This window comes from Saimiri boliviensis, chromosome 7, assembly GCF_048565385.1.
Source record: "Saimiri boliviensis isolate mSaiBol1 chromosome 7, mSaiBol1.pri, whole genome shotgun sequence".
NCBI classification, from domain to species: domain Eukaryota; kingdom Metazoa; phylum Chordata; class Mammalia; order Primates; family Cebidae; genus Saimiri; species Saimiri boliviensis.
In genome coordinates this window covers 66,457,674-66,471,992 of record NC_133455.1, presented here as the reverse complement: position 1 = coordinate 66,471,992, position 14,319 = coordinate 66,457,674, and the positions used below count along the sequence as shown (strand labels likewise).

The following is a 14,319-nucleotide window of genomic DNA, read 5'->3' as shown; positions in this document are numbered from 1 at the left end:
GGGAAGCGGGTGGAGGAGCCTCAGCATCACAGCTGGGGCACTGCGCCAGCTCTGCGGGGATGGATTCTGAAGTGGTTTGGCTGCAGAGGCTGAGGGTGGGTGGCAGATATTGAGGGAGACAGGAACGGGGAGCAGCTGTTCCCACCTGCTACAGAGAATGTAGGTGGCCATTCAGAGGAGTGGAGGATGGTTTAGGGGAATCTCTGGATGGGGCCCTCCCACACCAGGCACTCTCAAGGCTCAGGAGAAATTTGTTCATACTTTCATACTTCCAGGTGTGTGGACCAGAAGTTCCGGCGCTGTCCCCCACTGGCCACCACCAGCGTCATCATTGTGTTCCACAACGAGGCCTGGTCCACGCTGCTGCGGACAGTGTACAGCGTCCTACACACCACGCCTGCCATCTTGCTCAAGGAGATCATACTAGTGGATGATGCCAGCACTGAGGGTGAGGCTGGGGGGGCCCAGAGGAGGGGGCTGGGGTCTCCCCTGGGCACTCAAAGGAGGAAAGCAGGTCTTTCAACAGAGCAGGCACCACCTCCCAGCCCACTGCCTGGCATCACAGCTCATCATAAAGGCCAGGAGCAGGAAGAAATCAGGTGGGGGACAGGTAGCCCATGCTTCCTTCACGCCTCAGCCAAAGAGCTCCAAGGGCTTTTCAGCTTTGGCTTCAAGACTCCCTGAAGGCTGCCACGGCCAACCCTAACTCAGAAATGCTGGGAAAGCTGGGGCGGAGGGTAGGGACAGGACTTCACCTCTGTTTCCTACCTGCCGGCCACTCTTCTGCTCTTGAAGACTCCCCCATCAGCCATTTTTGCCTAAGGGGGGTTGCTCACCAAACTTCCAGCCTTCAATTCCATAAACATCTACTGAGTACTATGTGCCTGGCTCTGACCCAGGCAGAGGGGATCTGTTTCATGTCTCATCTGTCCCAGGCAGAGGGGCATGTGGTGTCTGGGGCTCTCCCAGGTTGACCTCCTGTGCTCAAACTCCCAATAGTAAGGGCACCCACTCCAGTAGAGCTGCTGCCTGTCCTTGCCTTCCCCCAGCCTCCCTCCTTCCCCTAGGTTAGGCTGAAGAGAGGACTAGGGCTGTGGAAGGGAGTGGAAGAGCAAGCTGAATGTGACATGACAAATGAGACAGATCCTGCCCTAAAAATACTAACAACCCCATAGGTCAGAAGACCTCTTACGACACCAGCCACACTGCTGTGGCTGTGATGCTCCTGTACCAGGTGTGAGGGCATGGACTGCAGAGTCCAATACCCAGGAATTCAAATCCCAGCTCTGTCCCTTCCTAGCTCTGTGACCTTGGACAAGCATTTGCCCTCCCTGAACCTGTTTCCTCTTCAAAAAATGAGGGCAGGCTGGGCACGGTGGCTCAAGCCTGTAATCTCAGCAGTTTGGGAGCCTGAAGCAGGCAGATCACTTGAGGTCAGGAGTTTGAGACTCCTAGCCAACATAGTAAAACCCCATCTCTACCAAAAATACGAACAGTAATTAGCCGTGTGTGGTGGTATGCACCTGTAGACCCAGCTACTTGGGAGGCTAAGGCATGAGAATCTCCTGAACCCAGGAGGTGTAGGCTGCAGTGAGCTGAGATTGCACTACTGCATTCCCACCTAGGTAACAGAGTGAAACTCCATCTAAAAAAAAAAAAAAAAAAGGCCAAGCATGATGGCTCATGCCTGGTATCTCAGCACTTTGGGAGGCTAAGGCAGGCAGATCACTTGAGGTCAGGAGTTCAAGACCAGACTGGCCAACATGGTGAAACCCCATCTCTATTAAAAATACAATTAGCCAGGTGTGGCAGCATGTGCCTGTAGTCCCAGGTATTCAGGAGGCTGAGGCAGAAGAATCACTTAAACCGAGAAGTGGAGGTTGTAGTGAGCTGAGATCGCACCACTGCTCTCCAGCCTGGGCTACAGAGCGAGATTCCATCTCAAAAAAAAAAAAAAAAAAAAAAAAAAAAGAGCAGTTGACTCCCTTACATGGGGGGTTAGGGATCTGATATAGGTCATAAATGAGATTCGTGTGCCACAGAGTGGCTGGCATCAAGTGAGAGGACTATAAGTATGTATTCCATTTTATTAATGGTATGGGGACAATGCACCTTGGAGTATGTAGCCAAGAGGTGCTATTTTTGCCTGATGTGGCTAGGGCTGGTCCTCAGTGGAGGCCAGATTGGAGCTGGGCCTTAAAGGATGAGTGTCTAGGAGAGAAGAGTGGATGAAGGGCATTCCCACAAGAGAACAGCATAAGCACAGTCCTAAAGACATGAATCTGTTTGCTAAAGAGATCTGGTGTGGCTGAAGCTCTCTTTCTTTGTTATAAGAAATGAGACTTAAAAGATGTTAAATTGGCTGGGCACAGTGGCTCACGCTTATAATCCCAGCACTTTGGGAGGCCAAGGTGGGTGGATCGCTTGAGCCCAGAAGTTGGAGACAGCCTGGGCAACATGGCAAGACCTTGTCTCTATAAAAATTACAAAAATTAACCTAGCATGGTGGCATGTGCCTATAGTCCCAGCTACTTGGGAGGCTGAGACAGAGTGCTCAAAAAAAAAATTGTTGAATTGACATTCATGTCATGCTAAAAGCTTTTATTTAAAAAAAAAAAAAGCCAGGAGTGGTGGCTCACACCTGTTATCCCAGCACTTTGGGAGGCTAAGGCAGGCGGATCACGAGGTCAGGAGTTTGAGACCAGCCTGACCAACATGATAAAACTCCACTTCTACTAAAAGTACAAAAATTAGCTGGGCGTGGCAGTGCATACCTGTAATCCCAGCAACTCAGGAGGCTGAAGCAGGAGAATAGCTTGAATCCAGGAGGTAGAGGTTGCAGTGAGCCGAGATTGTGCCACTACACTCCAACCTGGGCGACAGAGCGAGACTCCGAAAAAAAAAAAAAAGTAAGGAGGAGTCATTAAAATTGTGACCTCATTTCAGAAGGCTGGCAGCTTTGGAGGAGGATAATCAGCAGGAAGAGAGGCAGAAGACTCACAGTCTGGAGAGGAAGATCTTATACTCTTGAGAGGAGGAGATGATGGGGCTGGAACTAGGAAAGGCTGTGGGACTGAGGCACCTTTAGGTTGGGAGTCTCCCTAAGCTGAGCCCTCCTCGCAGGAGGCATGTGGTGTCTGGGGCTCTCCCAGGTTGACCTCCCGTGCTCAAACTCCCAATAGTGAAGGCACCCACTCGAGTAGAGCTGCTACCTGTCCTTGCCCTCCCCCAGCCTCCCTCCTGCCTCTAGGTTAGGCTGAAAAGAGGACTGGGGCTATGGAAGGGAGTGGAAGAAAGGGCTGAGTGTGAGCTCTGTTGAGTTCATTTCTTCAGGGAGCTCACATCTTCCCAGGGAGGACAGATACTTGGCAGCAATTACAAAGCAAAGCAAGGCCAGCCTGGGCAGCATAACAAAATCCCATCTCTAGAAAAGGTAAAAAAAAATTAGCAGGCATGGTGGTATGTGTCTGTAGCCCCAGCTACTTGGGAGGCTGAGGTGGGAGGATCACTTGAACCCAGGAGGTCGAGGCTGTGGTGAGCTGTGATTCCAGCACTGCACTCCAGCATGGATGACAGAGTGAGACCCTGTCTCTAAAAAAAGATACAAAATAAAGTAAAATAAGCTAAGCACAGTAGTTCATGCCTGTAATCCCAGAACTTTGGGAGGCCGCAGGAGGAGGCCGCAGCTTAGGCCAGGAGTTCGAGACCAGCCTGGGCAATGTAGCAAGACCCTGTCTCTACAAAAAATAGAAGAGTTTGCTGGGCACATTGGCGTGTGCCTGTGGTCCCAGCTACTTGGAAGGCTGAGGTGAGAGGCTTGAGCCCAGGAGGCTGAGACTGCAGTGAGCCTTGACTGCACCACTGCACTCCAGCCTAGGCAACTGAGTGAGACCCAGTCTCTAAAAAAAATTAACAAATAAATCAAGGCAAGCAAGTATCAGGGATGCAATGACAGGATCTAGTGGACAAGGAATGTATAGATTAGGCTTCTGGAAAGGGAAGGGTGAAGAGTTTGGCAGAGATGGGAGGAGCTTGGCAGTGGTCTCTAGGGAATCTTTGTGGCAATGGAATGGGTATATGGAATGGGAGCAAGCATATCAGCAATCCTTCCTCTCAAACTGGGTTCTTTCATTCTCTTTCTCCTCCCAGTCCTATGCTCCCCATCCTTTGGAAGCTCTTTCACCTGAATCCCTTATACTGGAGTGTATTAGTCCATTCTCACACTGCTGTAAGGACATACTCAAGGTCATTTATAAAGGAAAGAGGTTGAATTGACTCACAGTTCTGCAGGGGTGGGGAGACCTCAGGAAACTTACAATCGTGGCAGAAGCAGAAGCAAACATGTCCTTCTTGAGGCGTTAGGAGAGAGAAGAATGAGAGCCAACCAAAGGGGAAAGCCGGCCGGGCGCGGTGGCTCAAGCCTGTAATCCCAGCACTTTGGGAGGCCGAGGTGGGTGGATCACGAGGTCGAGAGATCGAGACTATCCTGGTCAACATGGTGAAACCCTGTCTCTACTAAAAATACAAAAAATTAGCTGGGCATGGTGGCACGTGCCTGTAATCCCAGCTACTCAGGAGGCTGAGGCCGGAGAATTGCCTGAACCCAGGAGGCGGAGGTTGCAGTGAGCCGAGATCGCTCCATTGCACTCCAGCCTGGGTAACAAGAGTGAAACTCCGTCTCAAAAAAAAAAAAAAAAGGGGAAAGCCCCTTAAAAAGCCATCAGATCTCGTGACAACTTACTGTCACAACGATAGCTTGGTGGAAACTGCCCCTATGATCCAGTTACCTCTCACCACATGTGCAGATTATGGGACCTATAATTCAAAATGAGATTTGGGTGGGGACACAGCCAAACCGTATCATTTCACCACTAGCCCCTTCCAAAACTCCTGTCCTCACATTTCAAAACACAATCATGCCTTTCCAACAGTCCCACCCAAAGTCTTAGCTCGTTTCAGCATTAACCCAAAAGTCCAAAGCCAAAGTCTCATCTGAGACAAGGCAAGTCCCTTCCCCTATGAGCCCATAAAATCAAAAGCAAGTTAGTCACTTCCTAGATACGATGGAGGTATAGGCAATGCGTAAATACGCCCATTTGAAATGGGAGAAACTGGCCAAAACAAAGAGGCTACAGGCCCCATGCAACTCCAAGATCCAGTAGGGCACTCATTAAGCCTTAAAGTTCCAAAGTGCTCTTTTTTGACTTCATGTCTCACATCCAGGTCATGCTGATGCAAGAGGTGGGCTCCCACAGCCTTGAGCATAGGGGTTCTAAACTGTTAACTTATCACCCCAAATTTTGTGAGTCCATGAGCTACAAGTGCCCAGGTAGGCAACTCCTCTGACCAGCTAGACAAGCAACATAATGCCAGGCTGGTACAGGCAGCATCTAACAGGCAGAGCAGCCTGTGTTCAGTAGGGCAGAGTTGCCAGTAACCCCAGCAGCCCCTCCAAAGTGCTGGTCTCCAGCAGGCCACCTTACATGTTCACCTTCTCCCTGACTGTTCTGGACTTGTTGCTCTGGACTCTCCTAAGGCCAGTTCTCTCTGAGTTCATTTCTTCATGCTCAATTCAAACATCTCTAAATCATCTGCATGATCAGGGAGCACTGGCTAACACCTATAATCCTAGCACTTTGGGAGGCTGAGGTGGGAAAGTTACTTGAACCCAGGAGTTCAAGACAAGCCTGGGCAACATAGTAAGACCCTGTCTCTACAAAAAATAAAAAATTAGCTGGGCATGGTGGCATGCACCTGTGGTCCCAGCTACTTGAGAGGCTGAGGTGGGAGGCTCACCTGAGCTCAGGAGGTCAAGACTGCAGTGAACCCTAATCACGCCACTGTACTCAGCATGGGTGACAGAGCAACACCCTGTCTCAAAAACAAAAGCAAAACAATCACCTGCCTGAAAAACCTAAGCTAGTTGTTTTGTGTGTGTGTGTGTGTGTGTGTGTGTGTGTGTGTGTGTGTGTGTGTGTGTAGGTGTGGGTCCTGGCCTCCTTTGAGAATCTGTTAAAATCCCTAGAATAGTATACAGCACTGCCCACAACAGTATGCAACATCCACATTTTTGCATGTAATTCCAGGGAATTTGTGGACCCTAGGATAAACAACCCTACCCAGAAGGCTTTCAGACTCTAGAGATACTTTAAGCAACATTCAGTTCAGTGAGGAAATGAGGAAAAAAACCCTCAGGTCCATGGTCAGAAAGCTCTGCTGTCCACAGCGGGATAAAATTTCCTACGCGTTTGACTGTTTGCGCAGATTAACCAGCTCTCCTTACACACACACACAAACAGGTCTGTGTCTCTGCTGAAATACAATGTCCCCACTCTCTGTCCTCCTCTCCAGGCACCCAGCAGCAGCCCATGATAGTGAGTCTCCAGGCGTTTGATACTGTGGGGGAGGAGGCCCCATGCTGAGCTGGGTGGCTCTTTCTTCCCCACCTCTGAGTCAGAAGCAGGGCACAGACCTCATTCCTGAGTAGCTAAGTCTGCATCCAGGGTTCCCTCCCGGTCTGGCACACTCCATTAGTTTAACTAAATTAGAGGGAAAAAAAGAAAAGAATGTAGGCGAATGGGCTAGTGAGTGAGTAATTAGGGAGCTCTTGCTGGAGTAGCCAGGAAAGGCTATTCTTAGTGCTCTCCACAAAGGGAGCAGCCGACACAGAGGCCTGACGCTTGACTGGTTAATGAGGCAGAAAAAGGCAGTGTGGCTTAAACACAGTGAGCGAGAGTGCTGGTGGAGTGGATGTAAGGAGGCCAGCAGGCCAGGCAGGGTGGCCCGGGCCTGTAATCCTAGCACTTTGGGAGGCTGCGGCAGACGAAACACAAATTCTCCATGCTGTCTCAATAAATTAATTAATTAATTAAACAAATAAAAATTTATTTATTTATTTATGAGACGGAGTTTCACTCTTGTCACCCATGTTAAAGTGCAGTGGCGCGATCTTGGCTCACCGCAGCCTCTGCCTCCTGATTCAAGGGATTATCCTGCCTCAGCCTCCCAAGTAGCTGGGATTACAGGTGCCCACCACCACACCCAGCTAATTTTTTGTATTTCTAGTAGAGAGGGGGCTTTACCATGTTGGCCAGGCCGGTCTCAAACTCCTGACCTCAAGTGATACACCCACCTCGGCCTCCCGAAGTACTGTGATTACAGGCGTGAGCCGCCATGCCAGCAAAATAAAAAAATTTTTAAAAGCTCAGCAGGACTTAATTGTGAGACCACTGTAAGCCATGGGCAGTGCTTGGATTTTTCACATGTGTATGTAGTAAAAGACACACGACATAAAATGTATCATCTTTACCATTTAAGTGCACAGTTTATTGATTTTAAATGCATTCATGTTACTGTGCAGCCATCACCACTACCCAGCTCCAGATTATTTTTTTCTTTTAATTTTCTTTTTCTATTCATTTATTTATTTAGATGGAGTCTTGCTCTGTAGCCCAGGCTGGAGTGCAGTGGTGCGATCTCGGCTCACTGCCATCTCCGCCTCCCAGGTCCTGCTTCAAACAATTCTCCTATCTCAGCCTCCTAAGTAGCTGGGATTACAGGCACGAGCCAGCATGCCCGGCTAATTGTGGGGTTTCACCGTGTGGGCCAGTCTGGTTTTGAACTCCTGACCTCATGATCCACCCACCTCGGCCTCCCAAAGTGCTGGGATTACAGGCATGAGCTATTTTTATTTATTTATTTATTTATTTTCTTTCTTTCTTTCTTTCTTTTGAGAAAGAGTCTTGCTCTGTTGACCAGGTTGGAGTGCAGTGGTGCAATCTTGGCTCACCACAACCTCCGCCTCCCAGGTTCAAGCAATTCTCCTGTCTCAGCCTTCCGAGTAGCTGGGATTACAGGTGCCCACCACCACACCCGGCTAATTTTTCGTATTTTTAGTAGAGATGGGATTTCACGGTGGTAGCCAGGATGGTCTCGATCTCCTGACCTTGTGATCCGCCTGCCTCGGCCTCCCAAAGTGCTGGGATTATAGGCGTGAGCCACCATGCCTGGGCTGATTTATGATTTTTAGAGAGAATTCTGCTTCTCATAGTAGCTGCCGTGTCAAGAATAGATTGAGGAGGGTGGTCTAGAAAGCAGAAGAGCAGCAGACATGATTGCTGCAGTGACCGTGGGGAGGGAGAGAGCGAGCTGGCAGTACCTGCAGATGTGCTGATTGTAGAAGGGGAGAAGAGGGGGAATTTAGCACGACTCCCAGGTTAGAGCAGCGGGAGGGATGCTGGCACCGTGTACTGATGTGAGAGAGGCTGGGGGAGCGGATTTGTGGGGGAAATCCAGAGCTCATTTTGGGCATATGTTGAATTTTCTGTTTTGTTCCATATCCAAGTGAAGATGGCAAGGTCAGGAAGGAAGGCCCGGGAGCCATCTGCATGTAGTTGGTATTTCAGATCACAGGACTGAGTGTGGTGTCTGTGTTGGGGTCCTGGGGTCCTGTGGACTTGAGTTGTGAGGAGTGAAGCTGGGTTGGGGTAGTGGGGTATTGAACTTAAGTTGGAAGGCTGTCAGCGGGGGTGGGGGGGGGGGGACATGAGAGTGTGTCTGGGCTCACCAATGCAGCCATGCTCAGCTCTGGTGTCCTCAGTTCTGGGTCTGCCCAGTAGATCCTGGGGTGGGACAGGTGGAGGACTGTCACAAGAGGCATTTCTGAGGGGATTTGTCTCCCCAGAAGGGCTTGAGGCCAGAGACTGGGAGCCTCTCAGGCTGAGAATTCCTGGGTCCGGCTGCGCCAGACTGGAAGGAAGGCGTGGGAGAAAGGCTTTGTAGTGCACGCGGGCCCCCTGAGGTTCACAGCTCAGTGCTTCACTGTCTCTCACCACAAAACCCACTTCCTATGGCGTTTTGTCCCTGGGTTATCTCCACTGCGGTGAACTTCCTGTGAGCAGAGCGGGGCGAGCTCTTGGGGAATCAGCAGCCATGCTGAGGAGCCTGGGCTGCCTCCTTCCTTCCTGTCAGGCCCGGCACTGGGGGCTGCAGGTGCCCTAGGAGTCTCAGAGGACAGGACCCAGACCAGGCCCCTCCCTACCCGGAGCAGCATCTGGCACCTGGCAGCGTATTGGCAGACATTTGCAGAGTCAGTGCTGGGCTGTATGAGGCTAATTTTTATTCTTGAGGTTCTGGCCTCCAGAGATAAGAGGCCTCCTCATTCCTAGAGTGAGATACAGCCCCCTCCTCAGATGACCCCCTGAAGAATCCACTAATAAAAGAACACCTTGTTGGGATCCCCTGTCTATCCAGTAGGATTGAAGAAGGAAAAAGCTGGCCAGGTACAGTGGCTCACGCCTGTAATCCCAGCACTTTGGGAGGCTGAGGTGGGCAGATCACTTGAGGTCAGGAGTTTGAGACCAGCCTGGCGAACATGGCGAAACCCTATCTCCGCAACAAATTAGCCAGGCATCGTGGCGGACACCTGTAATCCCAGCTACTCTGGAGGCTGAGGCAGGACAATCACTTGAATACAGGAGGCAGAGGTTGCAGTGAGTTGAGATTGTGCCACTGCACTCCAGCCTGAGTGACGGAGTAAGACTCTGTCTCCAAAAAAAGAAAAAAAGATTAAATAAGGAAGATTAAATGAGGAAGTCACCATGAAGACACCTGCCTCACCCACACGGGCGCACATTCCAGCTCAGTGCTGGGTTATCATGTGCATGTGTGCATGCATTTGCGGGAGATCAATTGCATGCAACCCCTAAGCTGCTTGATTTCAGGACCTGCAGTTTGTAGAATGCTGCATTCAGAGCAAGGCCCAAGCTCTGGGCTGATCCCACAGTCCAAAAGAGAAAGGACACACAATTGTCACATCTGTCCCCCACATCTGAAACTGCAGGCAGCGTCATTCTGCAGAGAACAGAACCATGGCAGAGATAAACCAAGATGGCAGTTAGTAAAACAGTAAGGTTTGGAATACGGTCTGTTTCGAGATGGACTGTTTCAGGATAGAGCTATTTTTGGTTTGTTTTTTGTTTTTTTTGTTTTGAGATGAGTCTTGCTTTGTCACTCAGGCTGGAGTGTAGTGGCACGATCTCAGCTCACTGCAGCCTCTGCCTCCTGGGTTCAAGCAGTTCTCCTGCTTCAGCCTCCCAAGTAGCTGGGTTTACAGGTGTGCGCCACCACACCTGGCTACTTTTGTATTTTTAGTGGAGATAGGTTTCTCCATGTTGGTCAGGCTGGTCTCAAACTGCCAACCTCAGGTGATCTGCCTACCTCAGCCTCCCAAAGTGCTGGGATTACAGGCTTGAGCCACCATGCCCAGCCTAACTTTTGTATTTTTAATAGAGTCAGGGTCTCACCATGTTGGCCAGGCTGGTCTCAAATTCCTGGGCTCAAGTGATCCGCCTGCCTCAGCCTCCCAAAGTGCTGGGATTACAGGAGTGAGCCACTGCGCCCAGCCAGAATAGAGCTATTGTTAATGCTCTGAGGTTTTCAGACTAAATTACAGGTCTATGAAGTAAATCCCTCTTTGAAAGGAGCTGGAGGTCTCAGTAGAGACATCTTCCCTTCAAAAAGCTTTCCGGCTCCTCAAATCCAGGAGAGTTGGCCCTTGTGTGGGACCCACCCACCCTGGAATTGCCCGTTTCCTGGTCAGCCTTGCTTTTGGGTGGCTTGTTCTTTAGGACAGATAATCAAGCTGGCTGGGCTGGCCACTGTACCTGGCCCATGGTAGGCGCTGGGTGCAAGTGTTTTCTTAATGTAATTTAAAAGCTGCTGGGCATGTTTTCACCTTAAAGAATTCTATCTGCAGAGGAGATTACAGAGGGAATTAGAGTCAGAGATCCTGCTGCTGATCCAGCAAGCAAGGAGTGAGTCACCATTTGTGTATGGTTACTGTGAAGAGCCTGGAATCCTAGACACTGGAAAACAGTGCAGTGGAGCTGCGAAATCGCAGCTGTGGAAGATGGTGGCTGAGGGTGGAGAGACTGAGGGAGGCAGCCTCTATCAGAAGTTTGTACTTGGGCCAGGTGCAGTGGCTCATGCCTGTAATCCCAGAACTTCGGGAGGCCAAGGCAGGTGGATCACTTGAGGCCAGGAGTTTAAGACCAGCCTGGCCAACATGGTGAAATCCCGTCTCAACTAAAAATATAAAAGTTAGCCGTGCGTGGCTTTGCGAGCCTGTAATTCCAGCTACTCGGGAGGCTGAGGCAGGAGAAACTGCTTGAGCCCAGAAGGTGGAGGTTGCAGTGAGCCGAGATCACACCACTGCACTCTAGCCTGGGCGACAGAGTAAGACCCTGTCTCCAAAAAAAAGAAAAGAAAAAAAAAAGTTTGTACTTGATGTGTGACCACAGAAATACAACTCTAAGGCGCTGTCCCTGACATTAGAGAGGGTGCCCAGGTGCCCAGGCATGGGACCCAGCACTGCAGAGCCAGTGCTCTGGTGAGGCGGGTCTGACCACAGGCCAGGCTCTGTTCTTCCCCTCCCCATCTGCCCTGTTCACTTCCTTCCCCGGCCCCGGCTTCGGTGGAATGGCTCAGTGCAGCAAGTGTGGGAGGGCTAAAATTCAGGCCTGCCGGAGACCTGAGAGCCCCTGGGTTGGTGCCCACAGGGGATTGGGTATCCAACAAAGTGATGGACTGGCCACAATGACGCTGTCCCTTCCAGAGCACTTAAAGGAGAAGCTGGAGCAGTACGTGAAGCAGCTGCAGGTGGTGAGGGTGGTGCGGCAGGAGGAGCGGAAGGGGCTGATCACCGCCCGGCTGCTGGGAGCCAGCGTGGCACAGGCGGAGGTGCTCACGTTCCTGGATGCCCACTGTGAGTACCAGGGTGCCAGCCTGGGTGTAACCTGGAGGCTCCCTCCCTGCCAGAATGAGCTGGGGCCACAGCAGGAGCAAAGGAGGCTTGGGACTCACTCCAGCTTCATCTACCCCTTTCTCACCCCAATCCCAAGGATGTTTCATCAAGAGGCACAAACAGCCCTAAAACAACCGGTGACCCCAAAATCACTGGAAGTGTGCTCTGGGGCCCCAGACACTCATCCTTCCCCATCTACACCTTGTTCTGAGCTCGGCCCCTTGGAGAGGCCTCCTGTTAGGACTGAGAACTGGCTTGTTTAGGGCGTTCTCATAGGGCCACATGGAGCCAGGAAGGCCTCCCTCTTGCCCAAAACCAAAACACTGCCCCACTGCTGTGGAGGGTGAAGTCTTTTCCCTAAGAGTGGTGATATATATCAGGGAAAGCTCTAGACTTGGAGTGAGAATTCTCAGTTTACATTCTGACCCTGCCACTAACAGCCTCAATTTCCTCATTGGTAAAATAGGAATGAGGACACCAACCTTACCCAACAGAACTATTACTCTCAGCGCCAAATGTAGTAACATATGCAGAAGCTGAAAATCTCAAAGAGCTAGATAAAAAAGAGATAATTATTCTACAATTGGGGCTGAAGCTTGACATGCAGATGTCTCTGGGAGAGGGAGCACTCTCTTCTGAAATCCACACATGAGCCAGGAGGGCTGATCCAATGGGCAGGCTGGAACCCTGAAGATACGATCCAGGGCCTCCCTATGCTTTTGGGTCATCTGAGTGGACCACACTACTCCCAAGACCTCCAGTCTCCCTGCCAAAGCTGCCTCCGCCTTTGGTGGTAGCGGGATGGTAGGAAGATTTTAGGAACTCTGTGTGCTCCCTGCAGCTGTGAGGCTTGCTGTCCTTCTCTGCCTGTAACCCAGGAGTAGGTGGAAGGTCTCTTACCCTCCTAGGTGTTCCGCCCCAGGATGTGGATTGGGCTCAGCTGTAGGTAGGACACTGACTGCTGCCTCCTGGTTGGGACCTGCAGGTGAGTGCTTCCACGGCTGGCTGGAGCCCCTCCTGGCTCGAATCGCTGAGGACAAGACGGTGGTGGTGAGCCCAGACATCGTCACCATCGACCTTAATACTTTCGAGTTCGCCAAGCCCGTCCAGAGGGGCAGAGTCCATAGCCGAGGCAACTTTGACTGGAGCCTGACCTTTGGCTGGGAAACACTTCCTCCACATGAGAAGCAGAGGCGCAAGGATGAGACCTACCCCATCAAGTAAGGACCGAAGCCTGGTGAGCCCCCAGCCTGGCCCAGTCCTACCCCTTTCCAGGAACCTGCGCCATCTCGTATCAACATTTGTTAGGTGCTCTATCAAGCACTTGACATACCGTATTTCATCCTCACTCCCTATGAAGTAGGTACAGTAATGAGCCTGGTTTACAGGTGAGAACTCTAAGGCTCATAGTGATAAACACTGACCTAAGATCATGCAGCTAGCAACGGTGAGCAAGGACACTCTTCCCGGCCTGTCTGGCCCTGACCGTGGCACTGCACAGCCTCACACCATGACAGTTTGCTCTTATTCACACTTACCGTGTGCCCGGCACTGAACTGGGCTTTACATTCTTTATCTAGTTTATTCCTCCCTACACAGAAAAGGACATGGCCCATGCTTGCAAATGAGGCAGGAGCTGTGATGGAGGCCATTATGGAATAGCCTCTGTAATAAGAGGGGCCAGTGTGTGCCCCCAGATCACTGTCTTTGTAAAGACTGAGAATATACTGAAAGAAAATAGAGGCTGGGCGGGATGGTTCACGCCTGTAATCCCAACACTTTGGGAGGCCAAGTGGATCACCTGAGGTCAGGAGTTTGAAACCAGCCTAGCCAACATTTTAAAACCCCATCTCTACTAAATATACAAAAAATTTGCGGAGCGTGTTGGTGGGCGCCTGTAATCCCAGCTACTAAGGAGGCTGAGGCAGGAGAATTGCCTGAACCCGGGAGGCGGAGGTTGCGGTGAGCCGAGATCGCACCATTGCACTCCAGCCTGGGTAACAAGAGCGAAACTCCGTCTCAAAAAAAAAAAAAAAGAAAAAGAAAAAAAGAAAGAAAATAGACAGGTTTTCTGTAGTGTGAAGTTTGTAGCAGTTGCCCTGAACTTTGGTGAAGGGCCAGATGATAAATATTTTGGACTTTGCCAGCCACATATTGTTTGCTGCATATTTTTCTTTATTTATTTTTTACTTTTTTACAAACATTAAAAAATATAAAAATAATCTTTTGCCCCAGAGGCTTCTAAAAACAGGCAGCAAGACCAGATTTTGCCCTCAGGCTCTGGTATGCCAACCCTTGGGTTATAGGGTAAACAGTGGAAGTCAGCCCACTGTTTAATGCCCACTGGACTCACCTTCCTCTTTTACACCCACCCTGTCCTCCCCCCACCCCACACTGCCTGTTGATATTATTGGAGACTGTAAGTTTTAGGGTTTTTTGTTTTTGTTTTTTTTTTTAGATGGAGTCTCACTCTGTCACCCAGACTGGAGTGCAATGGCGTGATCTCAGCTCACTCC

The 14,319-nt window shown here is 50.6% G+C and overlaps 1 protein-coding gene across 6 annotated transcripts in view; it reads left to right on the top strand.

Moving 5' to 3' along the window:
• GALNT6 (polypeptide N-acetylgalactosaminyltransferase 6) overlaps positions 1–14,319 on the top strand; it is a 42,084-nt gene that overhangs the window by 16,816 nt on the left and 10,949 nt on the right. For all 6 annotated transcript variants that reach the window (XM_003939171.4, XM_074402650.1, XM_074402651.1 and 3 more), the window contains 3 exons: positions 276–448; positions 11,615–11,764; positions 12,789–13,023. In XM_003939171.4, coding sequence (XP_003939220.1) covers positions 276–448; positions 11,615–11,764; positions 12,789–13,023 — 558 coding nt within the window. The remainder of the gene's footprint in view (positions 1–275; positions 449–11,614; positions 11,765–12,788; positions 13,024–14,319) is intronic.